The sequence below is a fragment of the Phallusia mammillata genome, chromosome 1 (genome assembly GCF_965637545.1).
Source record: "Phallusia mammillata chromosome 1, kaPhaMamm4.hap1.1, whole genome shotgun sequence".
Classification (NCBI taxonomy): domain Eukaryota; kingdom Metazoa; phylum Chordata; class Ascidiacea; order Phlebobranchia; family Ascidiidae; genus Phallusia; species Phallusia mammillata.
The window spans coordinates 18695532-18717499 of NC_137252.1; the positions used below are offsets into that span (position 1 = coordinate 18695532).

At 39.0% G+C, this 21968-nt stretch overlaps 2 protein-coding genes across 3 annotated transcripts; both read left to right on the forward strand.

Annotated features, from left to right (window-relative positions):
• The first annotated feature begins 2397 nt into the window (after nucleotides 1-2397).
• On the forward strand, nucleotides 2398-12903 carry LOC145230386 (nephrin-like). 2 transcript variants are annotated; one of them, XM_080095818.1, is made up of 29 exons: nucleotides 2398-2660; nucleotides 3801-3910; nucleotides 3977-4076; nucleotides 4201-4311; nucleotides 4418-4594; nucleotides 4700-4837; nucleotides 4983-5107; nucleotides 6282-6447; nucleotides 6525-6639; nucleotides 6700-6871; nucleotides 6953-7081; nucleotides 7167-7400; nucleotides 7491-7609; nucleotides 7680-7850; nucleotides 7915-8327; nucleotides 8473-8591; nucleotides 8659-8821; nucleotides 8894-9074; nucleotides 9206-9369; nucleotides 9429-9549; nucleotides 9770-9963; nucleotides 10026-10058; nucleotides 10128-10256; nucleotides 10377-10502; nucleotides 10566-10672; nucleotides 10739-10841; nucleotides 11120-11407; nucleotides 11583-12136; nucleotides 12335-12903. In XM_080095818.1, exons 1-29 carry the CDS (start codon nucleotides 2591-2593, stop codon nucleotides 12605-12607), a joined length of 4905 nt encoding a protein of 1634 aa, XP_079951944.1. In that variant the 5' UTR covers nucleotides 2398-2590; the 3' UTR covers nucleotides 12608-12903. The 2 variants fall into 2 exon arrangements, with proteins under 2 accessions (XP_079951944.1, XP_079951936.1); XM_080095810.1 differs by having other exon boundaries at nucleotides 2399-2660; nucleotides 8473-8594.
• A 2601-nt stretch (nucleotides 12904-15504) lies between these two features.
• Nucleotides 15505-21556, forward strand: LOC145237584 (homeobox protein PKNOX2-like). Its single transcript, XM_080100515.1, has 11 exons — nucleotides 15505-16663; nucleotides 16788-16870; nucleotides 17052-17223; nucleotides 17415-17497; nucleotides 17563-17668; nucleotides 17736-17808; nucleotides 18108-18220; nucleotides 19050-19220; nucleotides 19372-19448; nucleotides 19750-19931; nucleotides 20279-21556. The coding sequence occupies exons 1-11, from the start codon at nucleotides 16616-16618 to the stop codon at nucleotides 20467-20469; spliced, it is 1299 nt and encodes a 432-aa protein (XP_079956641.1). The 5' UTR covers nucleotides 15505-16615; the 3' UTR covers nucleotides 20470-21556.
• The last annotated feature ends 412 nt before the right edge of the window (nucleotides 21557-21968 follow it).

The following is a 21968-nucleotide window of genomic DNA, read 5'->3' on the forward strand; positions in this document are numbered from 1 at the left end:
TAATTTTTCACGCTTGTGTGCTGTCAGGAAAAATTGTTTTGACTGGAATAATGTAAAAATATCCTGACTTTACAAAACATTTCAATGGATTTGTTACAATAAAAATCGTTTTGATACCAATCTTGCTTTTAACATCGGCAACATTTGCTGCAATTGTAATAAGTTTTTCGGTCGAGGTCCGTATATCCAACAAACAGACACATTTCTAAGAACACCTGGTGGTTTAATCCTGCTGCTTTCATCCGGTTTCCTTTCCATTAAATGCGCAGACCTTAATAACTGTTGCAGTTCGGTGTGATGAATACACCTGTTACTCAGCGCATTGAATAGGTTTGCAGAAGTTCCTGGAACCTGCTGACTCGCTGATTGTAAAACGACAATTTATCACAGCAGGCGTTGTGGAACAAGCTTGCACTTCCTTTTGAAACGGAACTTACCGAGAAAATGTGTGTTTGTGTTTATGAATACCTTTAATCGATTCCAGAATTTGTGCAGGATACCAGAGTTTTTTGACATATTGTAAAAGTTACGCATGTGTAGCTGTCTACATAGTGATCGACAATTTGCTCTCTGTGTCTGAACCGTTTCATAGTTTCTAGAGTCCAACAACTTCTAGACTAGGTTCCAGACAAATCCGATTAACCGAAAATTTGCAAAGGTTGCTTTTATGGCCAAAATAGGGATTGCGATTACTGTCTTCCTACACAAAGATTTACGGATTAGGACTGGTAGGAATGTTTTAGTTGCATTGTTTTGTGCAGGAAACGCAACAGTGCCTTTAACACATATACAAAGAACCGTTAAACGATTTCGCAGGACTTTGTCGTTCTTTATGATTTTACTGTGGCTACTGCCTTGGTGATAACACTTATACTGGATATCGAGAATTTAATTACTTGCCAGGTTGAAGGGAAATTCGTTGTCTTATCAAGTCGATCTTGATTTGTTTGAGGAAGATAATTGCATGTTTGCGCAAATCATTATCACCTGCGCGTGCAAACCACGGGCCGATCTACCAGGTCCATTACTTGCAAGTTACGTTTATATCGCTTGCAATATTTCAACAGTAGCCTATCCTATATATATTAACTGTGTGTATTAAAATATATACGATTAGACTGTTTAATATAGCCGTGTTGCGTGTGGTCACCTAATATAAACAAAAAAATGCGATAATTAGGACAAGGATTAAACTTGTGGGTCGATGATGTATTTGGTGCGCTGATAGTTTATATTGATCAAATACAATGCTCTTGAGAGTTGGATTTAATGCAAAACGAAGGTGAAGGCCACAAATAAACTTTATCTTTCGGTAGCCAAATATGCCAAATATGCATATATAAGTCTCGCAATAAAAGCAAATTCGGACACAGCGCAGACGGAACATCATTTTCGAAGCAAAACGTTTCTGCTAACCTGCGACACGTCCGCTCTTCTTTAAACGCAGCTTGTTGTAAGAAAAACAATTACCCTTGGCAATGAGTTTACGCTTACACCCGATGCGTGTGCTGGGTCGCGCGTTCCAACGCAGCGGGGTATGGAGTTCGTCCGGTCTTCAAAAATTGGAAAAAATGCCCTCTCTCCGTTAAGAAGGAAGTGTGTTGTGGCGCAAACTGTCACTATCTGAAATGATAAGGGCAGTGGCTCCTACGAACAAGTCACATTTGATCGCGAGATTGAGGTGTTCCAGAACTGGAAGGAAAGCTAACGACCAGAGGGTAAAAGGGGCGTTTTAATCAGGGATACAATGATTTTACGACCTTAATTTGGGAGAGCTCGAGGCTATGCTTTCCACTGCTTTTGTTGGTCGATTTACTCCATGCTCGTGTTGGTGCGTTTCAGCACGTAATAGGGCGGAGTAAATGTATTTTCAGTTAAACATTGGATGTATTAGCATAGCCAGAAAGTTTAAAGTTAGAAAGTGCTCCATAAAGTTGTTTAGTATATTTAGTCCATTGTGCTACGCACGGTAATCTAGTATATTGTAAGTGCAAATTAAAGTGAAACAAAGTAGTTCGCTCTCATTTGAAAACTTATGAAAGTCGATTGTTGGCAGTTTTGCCACACTATAAATCCGACCAGGCGATGATTACTGCAGCGTATCCGGTTGTATTTAGAGTTTAGACTCGTTGTTGTACGCATTTGCACTGTGCTGGAAGTTCTGGAAAAGTCCAGCAAAAGAAATTGGGGAAGTCATTAAAAGTAACAGTATAGCTGGATCTTAAAGTTGTAGTTACTACAGCGTTAAAACGTGGTCCATTTTACACTATATGATCGGCCATTTAGCCTGGTGTTGGTTGGGCATGGGCCGTATCGCAGTCCCAAATCCCTTGATTAAGTGGCCTGCTATTAGTCGGTCAGTAGTACTAGTCAGTATCAGTACGTATCTTTACTTTCTTGAAGATTGTGTATCGGAGTTGACCTTGCTCGACTCTACTTTCGACTTGCCTATTCTCATTCTCAACATTTATCTTTACACAGGCACAAGAAAATACATTTAGAACTAGGTTGAATGAAAAAAATACGGAGCGAAGATTTCTTGGAATTTTGACAACTGTTTGGCGAGTGTTGACAATTGACATTTTCAAGGATGTTACAATTGAAAACAGTGAACTGGTGTCAAGTTCTATATTTATTTGGCTTGCTGATTTTGAATCAAGGTGAGTCAAAACTGCTTGTTACTTCCTATTTTTCAAGTAAACCACGGGCTACTTTATAGTTTATACAGGATATGAGAGACAGTTTAATCTTCACTCAAGAACGAAAACTTCCGTAATCCTTAATCCGTTTATTAGTCCCTCCCTCCCACCCGCATGGCAAGCCAGGGCTGGATTAAATGATTGCTTGTAAGCTCATCTCTTGAGCATAAGATCGCGCAATGCGATGTTTACGTTTAATAAGCAAACAAACACAAAGCGTATTAAATTTGCGGCCTTGTTGGTGGCGGAGGGTTAACGTACAAAACCGACGGGACCTTACGAGTCATAATAAGGTTTAGTTTTTATGTTAAAATGGTGCTGTTTCAGTGGTATTTATAATGGTTTGGAAAGTAATCGGGTAAAAACATATAACACTCTAAGTAACATACAATGCATAAACAAATTGCTATGGTTTAAAAAACAGCTTTGTTTACAGTATGTGTCGCATACGTGGGGTGTGTTACTGTGTTGGGTACCAGAATTACCGGTAGAGTCACCCGTTTGAATACGATCGCTACCCTCTTTCGTCATTCGCTTACGATGCGTTTACAGTGGCTTAATTAAGTCGTGTCTTGTTCCTAACGATTATTGCACGTTGCTTTTTTATGGCGCAGCAAAACAAGCAACTTCGACATCGAAGTTTTTGCCGCGGGGTCCAACCACATAATTCCCTCCCCTTATTTTGTTTTCAGTCAACAAAAGCTCGTGTGATTCGCTACACAGTATGCCACCATTTTGCGGCCTTTCATAGCGCCCGAATGTCAGTGGGAACGTAGCGATGTCCGATCCAATAATGGACGGATTGTTGCTTCCAGTTGCTAAGCGGCTTGAGTAAGCAACAACTGTCGCAAGGACGGCTCTTCTTAAATTTGCACTGTGTTGAAAAAAATAAAGAGAACTGTTCTGTTGCACAACAAAACGAGTTTTGCAAACAGAAGCTTTAGTAACAAAAACATTTTTTTACTTACTCCAGGATAAAATTATGTCGTACATCCCTAACCTGTCTTTGGGAGATAATTGCCAAACGCAAAATCAGGGGTTTGACCTGTACAGCAATCACTGCAACATACGTTTATTGATTGATTGTTTCCTTTTTTATAGGTATCACAGTTACCTCTTTTGCGGCCCGATTTATCCGCCAGCCCTCCAACGAAACAGTTGTCGCGGGAACCAGGCAAATCCGCATTCAGTGTCACATACAAGATTATGAGGTAAGTGGATCCGTTTGCAACTTGAAAAATCAACTCATCTTCCACAAATGCAACTTTTTTTCGTAGGGCGCAGTGACGTGGGTAAAAGACGGATTTGCTGTATTTTCAAATGCTGGTTCAGCGTTTACCACACGATACAGCATAGAACAAACCAAAAGCAACAACGGCAAGTTTTTATCTGCATGGTTAAGGCTTAAATAACAATATGTGCTATGTTTATTTTTGTTTATTCTACTGACTAACAACTGTTTACTGCAAAGCCAATAACATATAAAGGGCTTTACCTTCAGGTGTACAGAATTTGCTCATAAAAAATGTGACGATAGCGGATGATGCCTTTTATGAATGCCAAGATCTATTTCTGAAAATCCGCTCCCGAAAGGCTTACATCAACGTGCTAGGTGTGTAAAAAACGTTACCAGTAAAGTTGAGAAAATGTAAAACTGACTAACGACCTCTGATGACCGCTATTGTGGCTACGGCTAATCATACATTCGTTACCATCAGTTCCACCACGTCGTCTGGTCATTTCGTCCACTGACGAGCAAAATAGACTTACAGTGAGGGAAAATGAACCAGTCACTATCTACTGCAAAGCGGAAGCAAGCAAACCAGGCACTGGTATTACTTGGGAAGTTGGTATGAATCAAGTTTTTCGACCAGTGATCAATGAAACTATCCCAGGTTTGTTTTAGTAACCAGTCTGCAAATATCTGAATTAATTGAACCGTTTAAACCGTGTAACACTTACCTAATGGTTCTGCTAACCCATTTTATTCGTAAACACAGGCAGCAAATTGATAACAAGTAGCAGCGCCATGTCCATGACTCCGACCCGGTCTCACAACGGCGCGACAGTAAAATGTCTGGCTACCCACCCTGCTTTAGACCAAGTGATTTCTACTACTGCGACCATCAATGTTTTGTGTAAGTTTAACAAACTCCTCTAAAACTTAAATCGGGAAACAAGTACAAGATTATGACAAAAAAGAATTTCTGAGGCTGGTCAATGCAATTTGAGTGAAATCAAGCTTGTTTAATCAAAACTTCAAAAAAAGTTGTTTTGTCACAGACCCACCCGGCAATCCAACCTTCGGCGATTTTGAAAAAGAACAACTGCTTGTCGCCGGAACGAACTTATCATTGAAATGTGTGAGCCGTGGCGGAAATCCTCTCGCTTCCATAACCTGGAAAGTAGTAAGTTTAAAATTACAACCAATGTTATTTTACAAATAGCTAGAGGAGATCTCATTGATGTATATCCAACTCGACAAGTGATGCCATGAGACGTTGCTGTTTTACGACGAGTGGATGAAACTTGTTACCGATCGAACAGCTATTTGCCGTTATGATTACGTCCACTTTGTAGCACTCTTATGCACCATCGAGTTACGTTACATGTCTTGCGCGCCTATCGATTTAGGCGCCGGGTGTATTACACGAACGTTGTGTCCTGCGCTTCGTAAGTTGTGCGGGGACGATGGCGCGAAACTTGTCATCTTGTCAAGAGAATTTCCACGACGTCAGGTCAAACGGAAACTTGTGTATCGATCTTTCACGAAAACCTATCAAAACATATCACATTATGCGAGAGCTTTCACTAAAACTTTTACTATTATTGGTATGGAAAATATTTCAAATTTGAAAACATTCTTTACTGGGAGAAGGGAAACCGGTCGAAGCATTCATTTAATTACCACAATAAAATGTCAGCAGTAACCATTTCCTGAAAGCCGATACGCGCTTTCTGCGGCAAACCGTATCTCCAGACGATAAACGTTTGCCTCCCAAGCCACCTGATGCGTAATCGTTAGCATCCCTGCGGATTTGATTATCTTTCAACTCCACAATTTTGCAGTATTTCGCATGTGGAAGTCAAGTGCCTGATGCTGATTAAATCTTTCGACTGATATCGGCTTCTGTCTTGGCCACACAGAGATGGATTGTCTAGCGAACTGCTGGACTCCCCTTGTCAATGGATTTGCTTAGTTAGCAGTTATTGCAAGATCTTTCACATTTGACGCGTTCTGGTACACGTTGAAGGTCTGCTGTAAATTGACTTGGGGCGTGTATTTGAGTCAATCTTAGACTAATTGTAGAGTTTATCCAATCCTTACTTCATGACATTCATGAAACACTAATTTGAGTTGTTATGAAAACTTCATATGAATGTGAAAATGCAACACAAGTGACGCTTACGTTTTAAAACCATTACAGCCAAAAATAGAACACAAAAGTTAATCTCATAATATAATATTTTCTGCATAAAAACCTTGCTGCCAAAGCTCCGTTGAAAAAAATGTACGTCGTATTGGCACATAACCTACGGTTTCTTTCTGTGTGTAATATCACTCATCTTTTTTGTTTTTAGGGGGGACGGACTGTACCAGGAGAGCTCAGAACATTGGGTGATCGCGCTATCAGCGTTATACGGTATCGCTTGCAACCTGATGACGATGGCAAAAAAGTCACATGCATTGTAAATAGTCCTGCCTTGTCCGCTCCGCTTTTTGCAGGCACAAAGATAAACGTCCACTGTAAGTTCAATTAGTGCATAACAGTTTCGCATTTTAGGTTTGTTGCATACATTCTTTATGTGCTGTTTTTCTCGCAGACCCCCCTGCAGAAGTCTTGGTTTCACAACACCCACTAGGAGGTGTTTTTGAAAATAGCTCCACCTCGCTCACCTGCAGAACAACCCAAAGTAATCCGAAAGCTTCTTTAACATGGTATATAAACCTTATTCTTACTTTTATAAATTGCAGTCTAAAATGCCTTTGTCATTTTAGGTACCGCGATGGTGAACCTATCGCAAGAGACAGCGGCGACATCATTGTGACTCAGTTTGACCTGACATCACATTCTCAAAGTACATTGATGATGACCCGTGTAAATCGGTATGACGCGAAAAGCATTTATAGCTGTCGCTCGTCGATTTCTGAACTTGGATACCAGAAAGATGTAAGTATTGTCGAATATCTTGCAGGCCTATGTGAAGCTTACACCTTTTATGTATCCTTACAATCTTTTCCAATACTTTAGACCGAAACTCGTATAAGCGTCAATTATGCACCTCTATATGTTAATCTGAGGATGTATGACATTGTTGAAAAAGATAACCAGCCTGGTCTTCAAGCGGGACAAACGATACAAATGAAATGTTCTGCCAAAGTAAGTACAATTTTCACAATTTGTATGTTACATTGAATGTTTGCCCTTAAAACCGAACGTTTATTAAAATTGTCATTTTTCTCAGGGAGGCAACCCAGCACCGAGTTTAACGTGGTACCGCAACAGCCGTGTTATTTCGAGTGATGACGAAACTGTGACACGAATTGACCCAAGCCAAGTGTTGGATTGCAATTCCGAAAGTTTTACTTGCAGCGCCATAGAAATCGTGCTCACGGCATCTGATAATGGACGCAAATTTGAATGCCACGCCGATCACGTGGCCTCAAACGTCGCTAAACGTGACAGTGTTGTTCTTGAGGTATCTACACCTTTCACAACATAGAATTTATAATCTACACAACAGACCCTGTGATTTTATGTTTGGATTCTAAACTATGCCCGTTTTAAGGTGATGTACGCTCCGAAAACCGTAAAGATATCACAGTTTCCCCAGACCCTGATCAGCGGAGAACGAATGAGTCTGGTTTGTGAAACTTCACCGAGTTTTCCGGCGTCGGATATTACGTGGTATGTTAAATGTGTGGTTCAGTATTACCTGGTGTGCATACCTAAAATTACGCACATATTTTATGTATAGGCACATAGACGGTGAACTGATTGAGTTTGACACCGGCAATACGGAAAGTGATGTCGACTTTTCTGTTGTGAACAGCAACCGGCCGTCCATCAAGGAAAACGGTTTTATCAGCAGGAGTCAGCTTTATTTTACGCCTTCATTTATGCACGACGGATCCAGAGTGACTTGCAGGTAAAGAATCATTTAATACATTTTGATGCAACAAATACGTAACACGCATCCTGTTTGATTGCAGGGCCTCCAACGATAAAGTGGGAAAATATACTGATGGATCTGTTACTTTAAATGTAATGTATGCACCAATTATATCCACAAAAGCACTGGCATTTAATACCACACAACACAACCGCGAGTTTGTCATCAATATTCCCATCCGAGCCAATCCGAGCAACGTGACTTTTCGTTGGTGGAAATACACACGTTTGCCCCAAGCTTCGAAGTCACGTGTTAATAATGTGCTGATCAACGATATATCTCCTTTGTGGGGACCAAAGGTGGCGCTCCAGAGTGGTGAGCGTATCCGTCGGTTGAGCGACAGCGGTGTGCTCAGGATTCACAACGTTCGAAACGATGATGGCGGACTGTATCAGGTTGAAGTGAGCAATTCCAGAGGTTCTGCAGCAGCAAACTTCACCATCGACGTTTTATGTATGTTCATGTTTTTTCATGCCACCGTGTTTTAATCATTATAGGTCTTAGTATACATTGTTTTATTCTTAAAAAATCACATTTTATTACCGTTGCTACACGTTTGTTTGTATTAAATGTAGATTTAAGTTTTGTGTTCCAATAGATTCACCTAAAATCAGAGCCCTGACGGGACCAACCGAGGTGAAAGAGGGCAGTGACGCAATACTTACTTGTGAGTTCAAAGGTCATCCGCTTTTAAAAACAGAAGTTCACTGGATTAAGGTGGTAAGTCCTATTGCACAAAACGCTTAATTTTTACAAAAAAACTATAAAGTGGTATCTTATTTAGGTTTCTAATCCACGAAGAGAAAGGTATGACATCAAATCCAGTAAAAACTCTAGCATGTTGACTTTGCGCAACGTCACGTCATTCGACAGAGGGCAATACCGCTGCGTGACCTCAAATGGAATTGGATCAGCTGCCGAACGTCTCGTATTTCTCAATGTTAAATGTAAGAACAGTTTTACATTATTTGAGCTATTTCAAAAAGACCTATTTTAAAAAAAAACAATACTGTTTATAGTCGGTGCCGTTATTGACCAACGTCGATCGACAGCTAAAGTTGCTCGTCCCCCACCTAGCGGCGAAAGATATTCTGCCGAACTTGTGTGCACGGCAAATGGGAACCCCCAGGTTGCATTTACATGGCAAGATGCAGACGGATCGGATATTATTTCAGGTGTCAGCGATATTTTGGAAACAGGGTAAATATACGATTTTTACCATGGTTTTCCACCCCTTCCAGTGCCCATTTGAATAAAAAATATAAACCGTTTGATTTTTAACCTTGTACGTTTAACAATCTTGTAAATTTCACAATTGTTTTTTGTGGCAGCTACGTCATTGACGAAGAGAGTTATGTTAACGACGTGTACACAAGTAAACTGTTTGTTAACACCCGGGTGGTTCATTCCGACGATTCATTGGTAGCGAAGTTCCGTTGCATAGCAACCAACTCGCTCGGCCAGGATGAAACAGAAGTGAAACTGGTTCCAAGAGGTTTGCCTAAATTTGCATTTTCTGAACCTTTGTCATATTTACAGAAAACTTGTTTGCAGGGCCACCCGATGCACCAAGCGAGGTCACAGTTACAAACATAACGCATGATGCCATTTCTTTGTCGTGGCAAGCCGGTTTTGATGGAGGAGCCCCACAAACTTTTCTCCTACAATATAAGATGTATGTTTCCGTTTTAGAATATATTTTTGCTTAAGAATGCATATGTTTAGTGAGTGTGCAGTTCAATTAAAAACGTTTCGATACCACTACAGATACTTTTTTTGCACGATGTACCCAAACAATACAATTTAATAAAATATGACCATGCAGCAGTCCTGTGTTATCAACCGGCGAAATCAATGTAGTTGATCAGATTTTGTATTTGAAACCTTGTTTGTAGGATTTTGGACTCATTGATAACATGTGATTTCGACGAAATCTCAAGCGATTGGTCGCAAATCAATGTACCAAATAGTCGAACCAATTATGTCATCGAAGGATTGCAACAATCCACATCATACGGTGTGTGCATGCTTGCATTTAACCGCTTTGGTCGAAGTAGTGGCACCAAAATCCGAGTTGTTTCAACCAATAGTAAGTTTAACTTTTATGCGTACCTCAAGTGCTTTTATTTTCAATGTTTTCATGTTTTTTAGGCGTCCAAGCTAGCTCATCCAATGCCGGCTTCGGTAAGAATCAGTTTCAATCGAACAAAAACTTTACCTGGGGCAAGTTTTTACATTTCAAATATTTTCCAGAAAACCAGCTTCCAACAAACTATTTACTGATCATTGCCGCTTCTTCGGCCCTCATTCTTGTCATTCTGATTATCTTGGTTGTCGTTATTGGAAGGAGGCTTCGTCAAAGAAACGTACACAAGTCCCAAAGTAAGTTTACTCTTTTTGTATTTTTTTCCAAACCGCATTTGGAAGTGGAACTTTAACTCGGGCCCTGAGTATAAATTTCTTATTTTGCGCCACATTTATTTTGCACCGTACTCTTACCAGGTGTCCGCACAGAAATTGACACTTTGCCAACTCCCAATGCAAGTCTTACCAGCAGTGAGAATGCTGAATCCCTGCGCATCGCTCAACAAACGTCGTCTTTTGTAAACAACAGCAGCTTGGAATGTGGTCAGTTTTCCACATAAAATTTTGGTTTCCTTAAATTACACATCCGGTTTTTCAAACGTTTAGACACCACCAGTGATCATCATCGATTCAAAGACAGCAGACATTCATTGGAGCGAAATAGTATGTCACGTGTTGCGTACAGTACTGATGGGATGAGTGGAAGGCAATCGGTAAGATTGGTGAAAGTGATTGCTTTCAGTAAAACGAGTTTTGATCATCGCTAAATTGTTATGCAGGACTTATCAAATTACGAGGGTCGTCACCTACCACATCACCAAAGGTTATCACGTGATACAAGTGTAAGCTCCCTTCTGCACGACGAAATCGCCTACACTAATGGTATGTACCATTGTACCTATTGATTTCAGAATAAAGGTCACATTCATTAATAGCACAAATTATGTGCCTGTGCAAAATCAGTACCAATTTTGCGCAATGCATTCCAAATTGTTTAAACACTTGTATTCTAGCAAATATGGGTGTACAAAGGTATTTTCGAAGTAAGTAAAAACTGTGAGATGACTATACAGTTTATCACCGATTTGTTTAAAAACCGGTCAAATAATTTCGAAAAATATGAATTTTGGCGGTTAATTAAGTTATAAAATTTTCTTTAGAAATGTACCAACGATGCGGCGCTGTGCCAACGAGCAAGTACAACGACGCTCGACAGCTCTCACCCCCAGGTACAATGTCGATCGCAGAAGAGCGTGACCGTTTCTTGGACCAATGTAGTGCTGACACGCTCCTGTGCGACAGCATGCGACAGTCACCTCAAATCTGTCAGCATGCAATGAGTTGGGACACGTGCGTACGTTGCGTGAAGGACCGGAGCCGGGCTCCTGTCATGTCCGGAAGATATTGTGATATAATACGGCATGCTGAAGAACCTAAATATCCTCCAGGTTTGTAGACCTTGAAAATGCGATACAATACTACCAGATATACATCACAAAATAATATTAGGTTGTCTTGAGCCAGGACATAAAGAAAATGACACTAACATTGCAGATTCTATTAATACTTACTTTTTCCAAATTAAAAAAAACATTTTAAACAACGATTTTTGTTCATTTTTAGTTCATCGTTACCACACCTTATCACTTAACCCAAAGCGCCCGGATCTGCCAGCACATCAATTCCCTGCAATCCACAACAACATTGCGATGCATAATTCAACCGACAATTCCCAGCAGCAAATTCAATTTCTTGACAAAAACAATTGTCAGACGCTTCCACCGATGCTACGTTCCTACTCTTCGTCTTCTTTCTTAAACTCCAAACGGCGATATGTGTTTGATGATCGCTGCTACCAGCTGCAACCACTTTTATCTCCAGATCTAAATTCCGAGCCTAAATATGAAACCACTCGCGACTCGTTCTACGCAGTCAATGTTCACGACGCGCAAACACGACTTTCGCCTGATTTGCCAAATGAAAGCGGATTGTATGTTTTGGATGTGGGGCTGTCAACAGACAAAAATATGGGTGAAGCTCGCGTGGGAATGGAAGCTGGCATGGAGTGCACTCCACCATGTCCAAACGATATTCCATGTGTCCGAAACAGCTGGATATCATCATCTTCTTCAACATCTGATTATGGCTCACAAAAATCTGGCATCCGCGAAAAACAGGTAAACTTTAGACGACAGTAAAACGTTTCTTTGTTATTTCCTGATAATGACAATTTGAATTTTGCAAAATGCAACATAAGCACTTGTACAGTGCTCGGTCGACAAACTAAAATAAGTTGAGTTAGTATTAAAACGACCGTCAACTAAGTATTTCCAATTCGTCGATTATTCTTTTAATGTAAGAAACCAATTGCGCAGAGTGCGGAGTCAAAACCGACATCTCGTCCCCAAGCAACCTCGCCCGACTCCACCGAACTTTCAAACGGATCCACAAGACCTTTACCAACAAGAGTGGTGACATGCAATGATTGTGACACTACTTCCAAGCAAGGACACATCGCATCTGGAGTCTTGCCACCTGTGTCCTTTCAAGACATCCCAAAAGAAAATATAGCACCAATAGATTCCGAGGTCCAAAGTCCACAGATGGTATTCTTGGGAGTAGACTCTGACGGCACACTATTCGTGTAATCGTTGTCACCCTCAATTTGATTTTGAGAATGTGTGAAGTTCATCCGTATTAATTCGCCATTCAGTGCTTTCTTTTTCCTAGATTTGTGATGCATACACCTAGTCTGGCTTTAATCTTAGGGATACTTCAATGAATGTGTAAATAAACAAGGTTACGTTTCGTCCGCTTACGATTTCAACAATATCTGCATTGGCTATCATATGTCAAATCACCTTTGTTCCTGTCACATTCCCCGTTTTGCTTGTGTTTTTGTAAATGACCATTCAGTGTATCTGAATAAACAAAATTGAAAACATATTTGGTGCAATATTGTCACCCGCGGGCTTTGTTTTGACTACTTCTCTTTGGGATCGCTAAATGGGTTTCGGCTTAAATTTTGGTTGCAAACAATCGAAATGTGCTTATGTGACCACACAGTTTTGTCGTGTTTTGCATAAGTACAACACTAAAATCAATCAAACAAATTTGTTATTCAACTGGTGTGATGATAAACAACTACCAGTTGTTATTCAAGAACTTGCAATTTTGCTGACGTCGCCCACCAGAACGGTAAGGCTTCTTCATAACAATGTGTGAAACATTGCTGGCACACAAACGAAAATGTACAAGAGTAGCGGGATATGCTAAAATAGTTACACAAGAACAAATACCTTCCGTGAAGGCTTGCGGGCGTCACAACACAACAGTGCATAACTAAAAATGTACAATAGTTGGTGGGGAAGTTTGACGTGTCGCGGAAAACAGGACTTGTTTTTGCCATCATATGTTATATTCCTTTTTTGTCTGGCGCCGTTTAGTCAAAAAGATGACCTGATGACCTAGCAGTTACAAGAATTTTTTGAATGTGTTAGTTAGAATAACCCTTTTACCCCAAATATTAAGTTGTATGTTCACAAGTCCTTCAACCCAGAAATACAATCCCTATGTGGCTGTGCTGAAACTGCCTGATCGGTCCAGTAATTAAATTTACAGCGCCGATAAATGTGGACGGGAATCTTTTTGAGTTGTTGCTTACTACGAACTATATAATTGTCTCCTAGAACAGGGGTGTCAAACTCATGTGGCTTCGAGGGCCACATTGCTGTTGGAAATTATGCCAAGGGCCGCATGTGATTTTTAATCTAGTTTTATCAACTTTAACCAGGGGAGCACAACCTTTTCGCCACGACGCCGCATTGCAGATCCTTATTTCACCTTGTTTTAAAATTACAGATGTAAAGAAGTAGGTTTATATCATATGTATACCATCTATTCACGCCCCAAAACCCCAGACTAATTTCCAACTTGATGCGCAGATTGAACTGCACAGTGTGAAGATCAGTCTTAACTGTTTATGACGTCATAATCTATATTGTGATGCCTGTGGTACCTGTTTTTTCGCATTGTTTGTACACTTTTGGCGCACAAAAGTCTGACGCATATGGCTAGTTAGGATGGTAAAACTCTTTTCAGTACCACAAAATCTGTTTAGAACAGTTTGAAAGTCAAAATATTTGGCAAATGAGTTTCATTTACGTCAAGGCCGCCAGTACATATAATGTATTTTAATAAACATGTTCATGGCCGCACAAACTCGTCTCTGTGGCCGCATGTGTCCGTACGGCCGCATGTTGTGCACCCCTGACTGAAACTGAACGCTATTTTTAGTTAGAGGAACGGTTTACTATCGTTTCTATGCATAACATATGAATTTTTATTTTTTTGTTAAAATTCTAGCTGCAAATGTCTGTTTAATGAATAGCTTCAACTTTGAATGGTTAAAAAAATATTATGTTTGTATAAAAATCCGACTAAATACTACAATTTTTGTTGGTTGTTTGAGGGCCGCATTAGAGAGCTTGGTGGGCCGCATGCGGCCCGCGGGCTGCACGTTTGACACCCCTGTCCTAGAACAAAAAAATCGCATTAATATCGTTACAGCATTATGCTACGTCAGTGGTTCTTAGCCTTTTTATCTTGGCCGAACCCCTATGATATTATTCGGCCTTTGGTCGAACCTCAACAAGTTCATAGGTTTCTGGCTCATTTTGTGCTTGTTGCTGCTTACGAACAATGCGCACAGTGTTTTTGTTACGTCGACGTTTTTTGTTACGTCGACATTGGAAGTTTATATTTGACGTCAAATATAACCTAGTTACAACCTTCCAATGTCTTGCCATCTAACAATAAAAAGTTGCTATTTTTAGCGACTATATACCCCAGTGTATTCATATACCCCTATAGTTTGATAAAAACGTTTGCCGGGTAGGGTACTTCAAAAGACCTTCGTCGAACTCCTGATTCAGCGGTGCTGAACCCCTGGGGTTCGATCGAACCCAGTTTTGCTGACTATTGAAATCAAGCTGACACAGGCTACTATACACAGAAAAACGTTGGCAGGCGAAGTCCTTACCAATTTGGCAAAGCAAGTCAATTGTCCTCCGAAATTTGAAAGCTTGTCGACCCCTACTTATTGCACCAATAACATATTGCCCTTGTTGATTTGCGCCAGTGGTTCTCACAGCATTAACAAACTATTTTTTAGCGTACACAGTTTAGGTTTTCACACCCGTTTCATTTCAAAGTGTTTTTTTCAAATAAAAACGGCCAAAACAATAAACAAACACGCAATTTTGCAGTGCAGCCAACTACGTGCGGCATTTGACACAAACTTACATCCATCGGTACCAAGCAATCAAGCTCACGCGTAGTTGCGTATCAGCCAACAATAAAAAAATGTATTTTATATTACAAAAATGCCAATTGTGGCATTTTTGGTGCCATTTTAACGATGAAAATGAATCAGTTGCTTCAAGTTCATGCTCGAGTTATTTTCTGCTATGCTGCGGCGTTCCGCTTTACTGGTCTTCGTGAATTATCGCCAATCACATGCTTAGCACTCATCACGTGTGCCTGACGTTGTCAATCCGCCATCATTAGACCTTTCACAGTGACGAAGATTGACGTTTTGCTCAAAAATATTTCTGCGCGAGTGTGCAGATAATACGATGCTATAAGGCTGTTTTTTAGCACTGTGATAAAATTTGTGCGAGTTTGTTGGTGCAAATGATTCATGTTATTTCAATTAATTTTGAAAACAATAATTTTTTATGTGTGTTTTTAGTATTAGAAAGGGCTATATTGTTTGCTTATTTGCAAGTTAATTTGTAACGTCGGCATCAGGTAGTAATTATTTGTCTTTGATGCATGTAGTAATCGGTCAGGTCAAAACTCAGCCATCTGTTTTCTGTGGTGTGTGTCTTTGTGTTGGACTGTTGGCAACTTGTTGTGTATTGGCAAAAATGTCTTGCAAATCGCAGATAGCCATTAGAGTGGTCAATGAAGTAACTGGTTTGAAGAACGCTTAGCAAATTTTTAATGCCTAGTGTGTATGGGTTTATTTACTCGTTGTACCACCTTGCATTAGCATGTCAATACCATGATGGCTGAAGTGTACCTTGCTGTATTGTTTTTTTTTCCAAGGATACCTGCCTTCCTATGTGTTGTATTATCAAAAGGAGTTGTGTTTAGTAAACATGTTGTATGGTAATTCCCCACTAGCTTGCTCAGTGATAACATCCATATTTCTTTCATTGTTATTTCTTTTAAAATGTGATGATTGTAGTCATGCTAAATATAAATGTATTTTAATTACTATCCATAGCAGACAAACAGCTGCTATGTCAAAAATCTTATTGTGTTTTGTAAGAGATTCTTTGTACCAAATCAATGCACAATCAGCATTTGTTGTAAAATTGTAGGAAGCAACTCTTCCTGGAAATATGGGATGTACAGGATGAATCATATCAGTGTATTGGTTTGTTCATTCACAGAACAGTTTTGGATGTGGGATTTAAGGCGCTTACATTGGTTGCATTCAGTTTCATTATAGAAGTTTGTGCGCATAGTTTGAAAAGATGGAACTTGTCATATGTAGTGTATCAAACTTATAATGTTTTCTGTAGAGAATAATGCAGAATGATGTATGGTAAACAAAATGTGCTTTTTTGTATTAAAAACTTTAATCAATGAATCAAGGAATGGCCCAACACACCTATGGTGATGGACAAACACAGGTAAACTTTCATATGCCCAATTCTGCACAGTTTTGAATGTTTTTTTTTTGTGTGGAAGATTTTGTAAATGTCATATTTATCATTTTATGAAAAAACAAACAAATTGTTTGTTTGAATTCTACAGGATGGTAGTGGAGGAAATGGGATATCTAAAAGTTGTGGAGATGAAAGTACCCTAATCGAAAAAGAAAAACAACTAATCAAAGGGTATATATATATATATATGTTGGCAATAAACCACCCAAAAAATTTAGCATGAATATATAATATATGTACATCTATATATATATGTGATCAGGAGTAGCCACCTATTGCATTTATTGAAACAAACAATTTTTAATTGATATCCTTTTACTTTGTATGGTCTGAATTGTTTGTTTTTTTGCAGTCATCCACTATTTGCATTACTGGAGTTGCTTTTTGACAAATGTGAAAAAGCCACTAGGGGTGAAGAGACACCCTCTTCAGCAACATATGATGATGAAATCCAAGAGTTTGTGCGAAGACAAGAATCACTCATGAATTCTATATTTATAGATGACCCTGAAATAGACAACTTGGTATGGTGTTGTGATAAAATTATTGTAAAATTCGGGTTTTTAATTGAAGCGGTAATTAGTAATAATTGGGTGATATAACATATTATCATCATTTACAAAAATATTTTATAAATTGCCTGAAGCAATTACTGTGGTTGTATCAAAACAACTGACATTCAAACAATTATTCCACCTAATTTAAATTCTTGCAGATGATTAAAGCAATTCAGGTGCTAAGAATACATTTGCTTGAACTAGAAAAAGTAAATGACCTTTGTAAAGACTTTTGCCACCGGTAAGTGGAGAGTATTGCTTATCATTACTTTAAAATCAACTTTTTTAACATAATTTTATGTGAAGGTATATCACTTGCCTAAAAGGTAAAATGCATAGTGAAAATTTGCTGCGTTCAGACATGGGCCCATTTGGGGATGTTGCATCTCAACATGGTCTATTACATAGTGGGGTAAGTAAACTACGAGAATGCATAAATCATGAATATTGTTTGTTTAAGAAAAAAAATTTTTTTGCAGAATACCACATGCATGGCAAGTACTCCAAATGCAAATGTTACGGTAAACCAACAAGGTGAAATTGTAGCACAAGGTAGGTTTATATACATTTTTTGAAATTTTTACTCAGAAATGATGTCAGTGACAGATATATTTTCTCTCTCTAAACCAGTCATTCTCAACCTTTTATAGTTCATGCCCTTCTTAAAGTAACCCTCCGAAATCATGCCTCCTGATCACCAATAAAAATGTAGATAATCAATATAGACTCTATAAAGTATTGTTTTCTAAACACAGACAAGCGGTATAATTTTAAAGGAATAAATAATAAATATCAAAAAATAAAACATATATAAGCATTAAAAAAATTCATTGGCAATCATTTCGTAACAGGGATGTACCAGCAATCCTTACCTGGAGACTCACAAATGCTGCATCCTAGTGAAAATGGAATTGATGGTTCCACTCCCTTATCCCAAGTTGGTGTGTCATCACCACCCTCTCAGGTTCTAATAGTTTGTTCAATCATTTTAGTCTTATTAGTAGGGCAATTATTTTTTGACCTAAAAAACGAAAAATGTTGACCTATAAATTAAATATTTTGACAAATTTGGACATTAAAAAAATTTTTTTTGACAAAATTTTGACGTATGAAGAACTCAAGTAGTTAAATTATGCATTATTGTACTGAAAGTCAAAATATGGCTGTAGACCAGGGGTTTCCAACCTTTTTACGATCTGGTACCACTTGGACGCTTTGCACTGCCACGCGTACCACCATAGAGCACATCTCTGTGGTACCACTTCTTGCAGAACAACTAATTTGTTCGAATCATGTTTCTTTTAACGCTACAAAACAGTAGATGATATCTGTCAAGAGAAATCATTTGACATAATTAATGCCCACCTGGTTGTACGGCTTTTCATAGCAACTATGCTTTTTCTTGGCAATTGACATGACCTGTATTTTGAAGATCGTAATGATACAAAACAACAGAAATAGTTACGTAACAATGACAATAGGCCTGGGGAATGTTTTTTTGTAAACAAAACCAGATAAACAAAATATGAGGTTGTAAATCCAGGTTTATGTGAACAAAACGGAAGTTACTCGCGTACCACCTGAAAAACCTTCTGGGAACCCCTGCTGTAGACTAATCTAATTGAAGCGAAAGAATGTGCAAAAGTCTAACGGAAGGGCAAAAATCTCAACACAGACCTAGCCTATTCTGAAAATTTAAAATAGATATGTCATAGTGTATGTAAAATAAGTGCTTTATTGTTTATGATGTTATTCAATGTTGCCAATGTATTTCTTCCTTGTGGTTTTCACAGCACATGCATGGCATGTCATCCCAACATCTTTATCACCACCATCATCAGCAGCAGCAGCATCTTGCCTCAAGTAATGGTCATGATGATCCTAATGGCAGAAAAACGAAGAGAGGTGTCCTCCCAAAACATGCCACAGAAATTTTGAGATCATGGTTATTTTCACATATTGTGGTAAGCAACTAGCTTCTTATTTTAGTAAGTGAGTAACTAAAATTAGCTCAGCATAACAGGGCAATACCTGCTAAACATTTTTGTACTTTTCAGTACTGATTTAGTGGGTAATGTTATGCAATCACCCAAGTACCAACTTATCTTTTTGCAGCATCCTTATCCAACTGAGGATGAAAAGCGTTCCCTTGCAACGCAAACCAACCTTACCCTCCTGCAAGTCAATAACTGGTAATTTGAAAATATGTTTTAAAAAAATATGTAAAAGGCATTAAATAATTGGAAACCTGAAAGTTGTGAAAAAATGTGCTTCTCATTGTGCACACCTGTGATTATAAACTTGTGCAAATGTGGAACTCAATGGAAATTAATTTCGTGAATTTATAAAATGGACTGTGGTGTACATGAAGTGGTAACTTGATGAAAGCCTTTCTTCTATTTAGTGTTTTTGTCCCATCTTTATAACATCGGCGCTTGTGTGTCAGCCAAAGTGATTCAAATGTTTAGTATATGTAATTATTGTCATTTATAGGTTCATTAATGCTCGGAGAAGAATTCTTCAACCCATGTTGGATGCTAGCAATCCTGAAGCCTCATCCACATCTACAACAGCAAAAACGAAAAAAACAAAACAACAGAACAATCGACCAACGGACCGATTTTGGCCAAATACGATTTCAACATCATCTAATGGGCCTAATAGCATGGATGAAGGTAAATGTTTTTACTTCCAGATGAATAATAATGTTTTGTTGAGAACAGTTATAGCGGTAACAAACCCCTGTAACATAAATATTTGTTTTGAAGTTTGTTGTGGAAATAAACACTTAAATGAAAAGTTTAGTTTGACAAAAGAAAAAAAGCTTAACATTAGATTACTGGCACTGTAACTTATACAACAAATTTGAAGTATGTTTCGTATGTAACAGCAAAATAAGAAAATATTATATTAATTTAATATTTTTTTTGTATGAAAATATTAATTTCATACAAAACATTGTAAAAATTCTGTTGATCGATGGTGCGGCTCTAAGTTAAAGTTTTGGTCCTAAATTTCTTAGAAGATAGCGATGCTATAAAAGGCGATGGAAACTCCCCAACCAGCAACTCGCATCGCGACAACTACACCCTCAACCATTCGCCTCCTCCAAATCCCGTATCCTCGACGTCAGGCCATCTTCATCACTACCCGCACAGTGACGTGACAATGAGTTCTGGTGCGCAGGTCGCCCTTAGTATGGTCAACAACTGATGCCGGCGTCACAAAAACGCACCAGGGTGCTATTCTGTTGTACATTGATGGAATTTCAGTATGACACGTCTTACCTGCTGATAAAAATGTTGGGTGCATAAAAGGTCTTCGGGCCCTGTTACTATTTGTTACTGCCTTCTACACATCGCCAATGGTACTCGAGACTCATTCTACTGTTCGTTTTTAGGAATATTTCATTGTCTTGGGATGAGTTGCGATGGTGGCATAGCCTTCAGCGCACGCATCGACAAAAACGTGTTTATGTCTTGGACCCGTTTCCATACCTGATGAACCTTTACCTGTTATTTTTACTTTGCTGGGATGTTTGCAGCAGCATGCACTTTTTTCCTGGGCACAAACCCACGTAAAAGCAATTGCACTTTTTTCACACGTTTTTATCCCCGAATCTCCATGCTTTTACATTACTAATTTGCGATATAGTACCAACCCGTGTAATAGGTGTCGTCGGTCTTTTTCACTCTCCCAACCAGCACTGATAGTCCCAAGTGTTGTTGGTGCCAATCGTGTTTCGTTCTTTTCCACACTGGCTGCTTTTCGTTTCGTGCCCATGTATTAACTATCAGTGGTTGTTTGTACCTGTTTTTTTCGCACAAAACAGGCTAACTCGTAAATTGATTGTCGAGATGCCTTAACATTTAAACAAACAAGCACACATACGTCATCTGTCCAATCCTGATGTATTCCTCTGGTCACTGAAGTAAATACCACGGTTTATAACAATGCTTTTATACCCTGTGCCAACCCCCAAAACATGTTTCTCATACTTCGGCAAAATATCAAGCGTATTTTTACTAACTAGTTCACACCTTTTCTAGATGTTGTTCGTTTGCGTTCCAGCATACCAAACATTGTTGTTTGGCTGCTTTTTAATCAAGTTTCGTCGAAATATACGCTTTCATAAAATCAACAATCACATATGGTGTGACACTTACACCCTTTCTGCATCTGCTTCACTGAAGACCGCTTTGTGCTAACGTTTTGTTTCTGATCACAAAAGTTCCGTTTTTTGCATTGCTGCGTCACCTTGTATTGTGCATACACAGGCGAATGAACGACTGCTTTTCTACCGTGTCGTCTTTTGTTTCGCATTCTGTTTTTACGACAGACAGTCGGATAGTGCCTTTGTACGTGGTTGTGGGTTAAGATGCAAATTGATAAAACTATATCAAAACATATACCTAGAACAGTGGTTCTTAACTGGTGGTCCATGATGACTTTTTGGGGGGTCCACAGGATGTCCACTAAATTAAGTGATAAACTATAGGTGATTGCATATTACATGTTGAAAGAGTATTTCAGAATGTTAGCTGTTAATAATTGTATCTCACTTCTTGAAAATCGGTTTTAAAGAATTATGTTTCAAGCCCAAATGGTTGTTTCGTACGCTTACTTCAAATATGAAATGGTCCACGATATTATTTTGACTGGGCCGGTGGTCCCTGGCCTGAAACGGGTTGAGAACCACTGACCTAGAATCA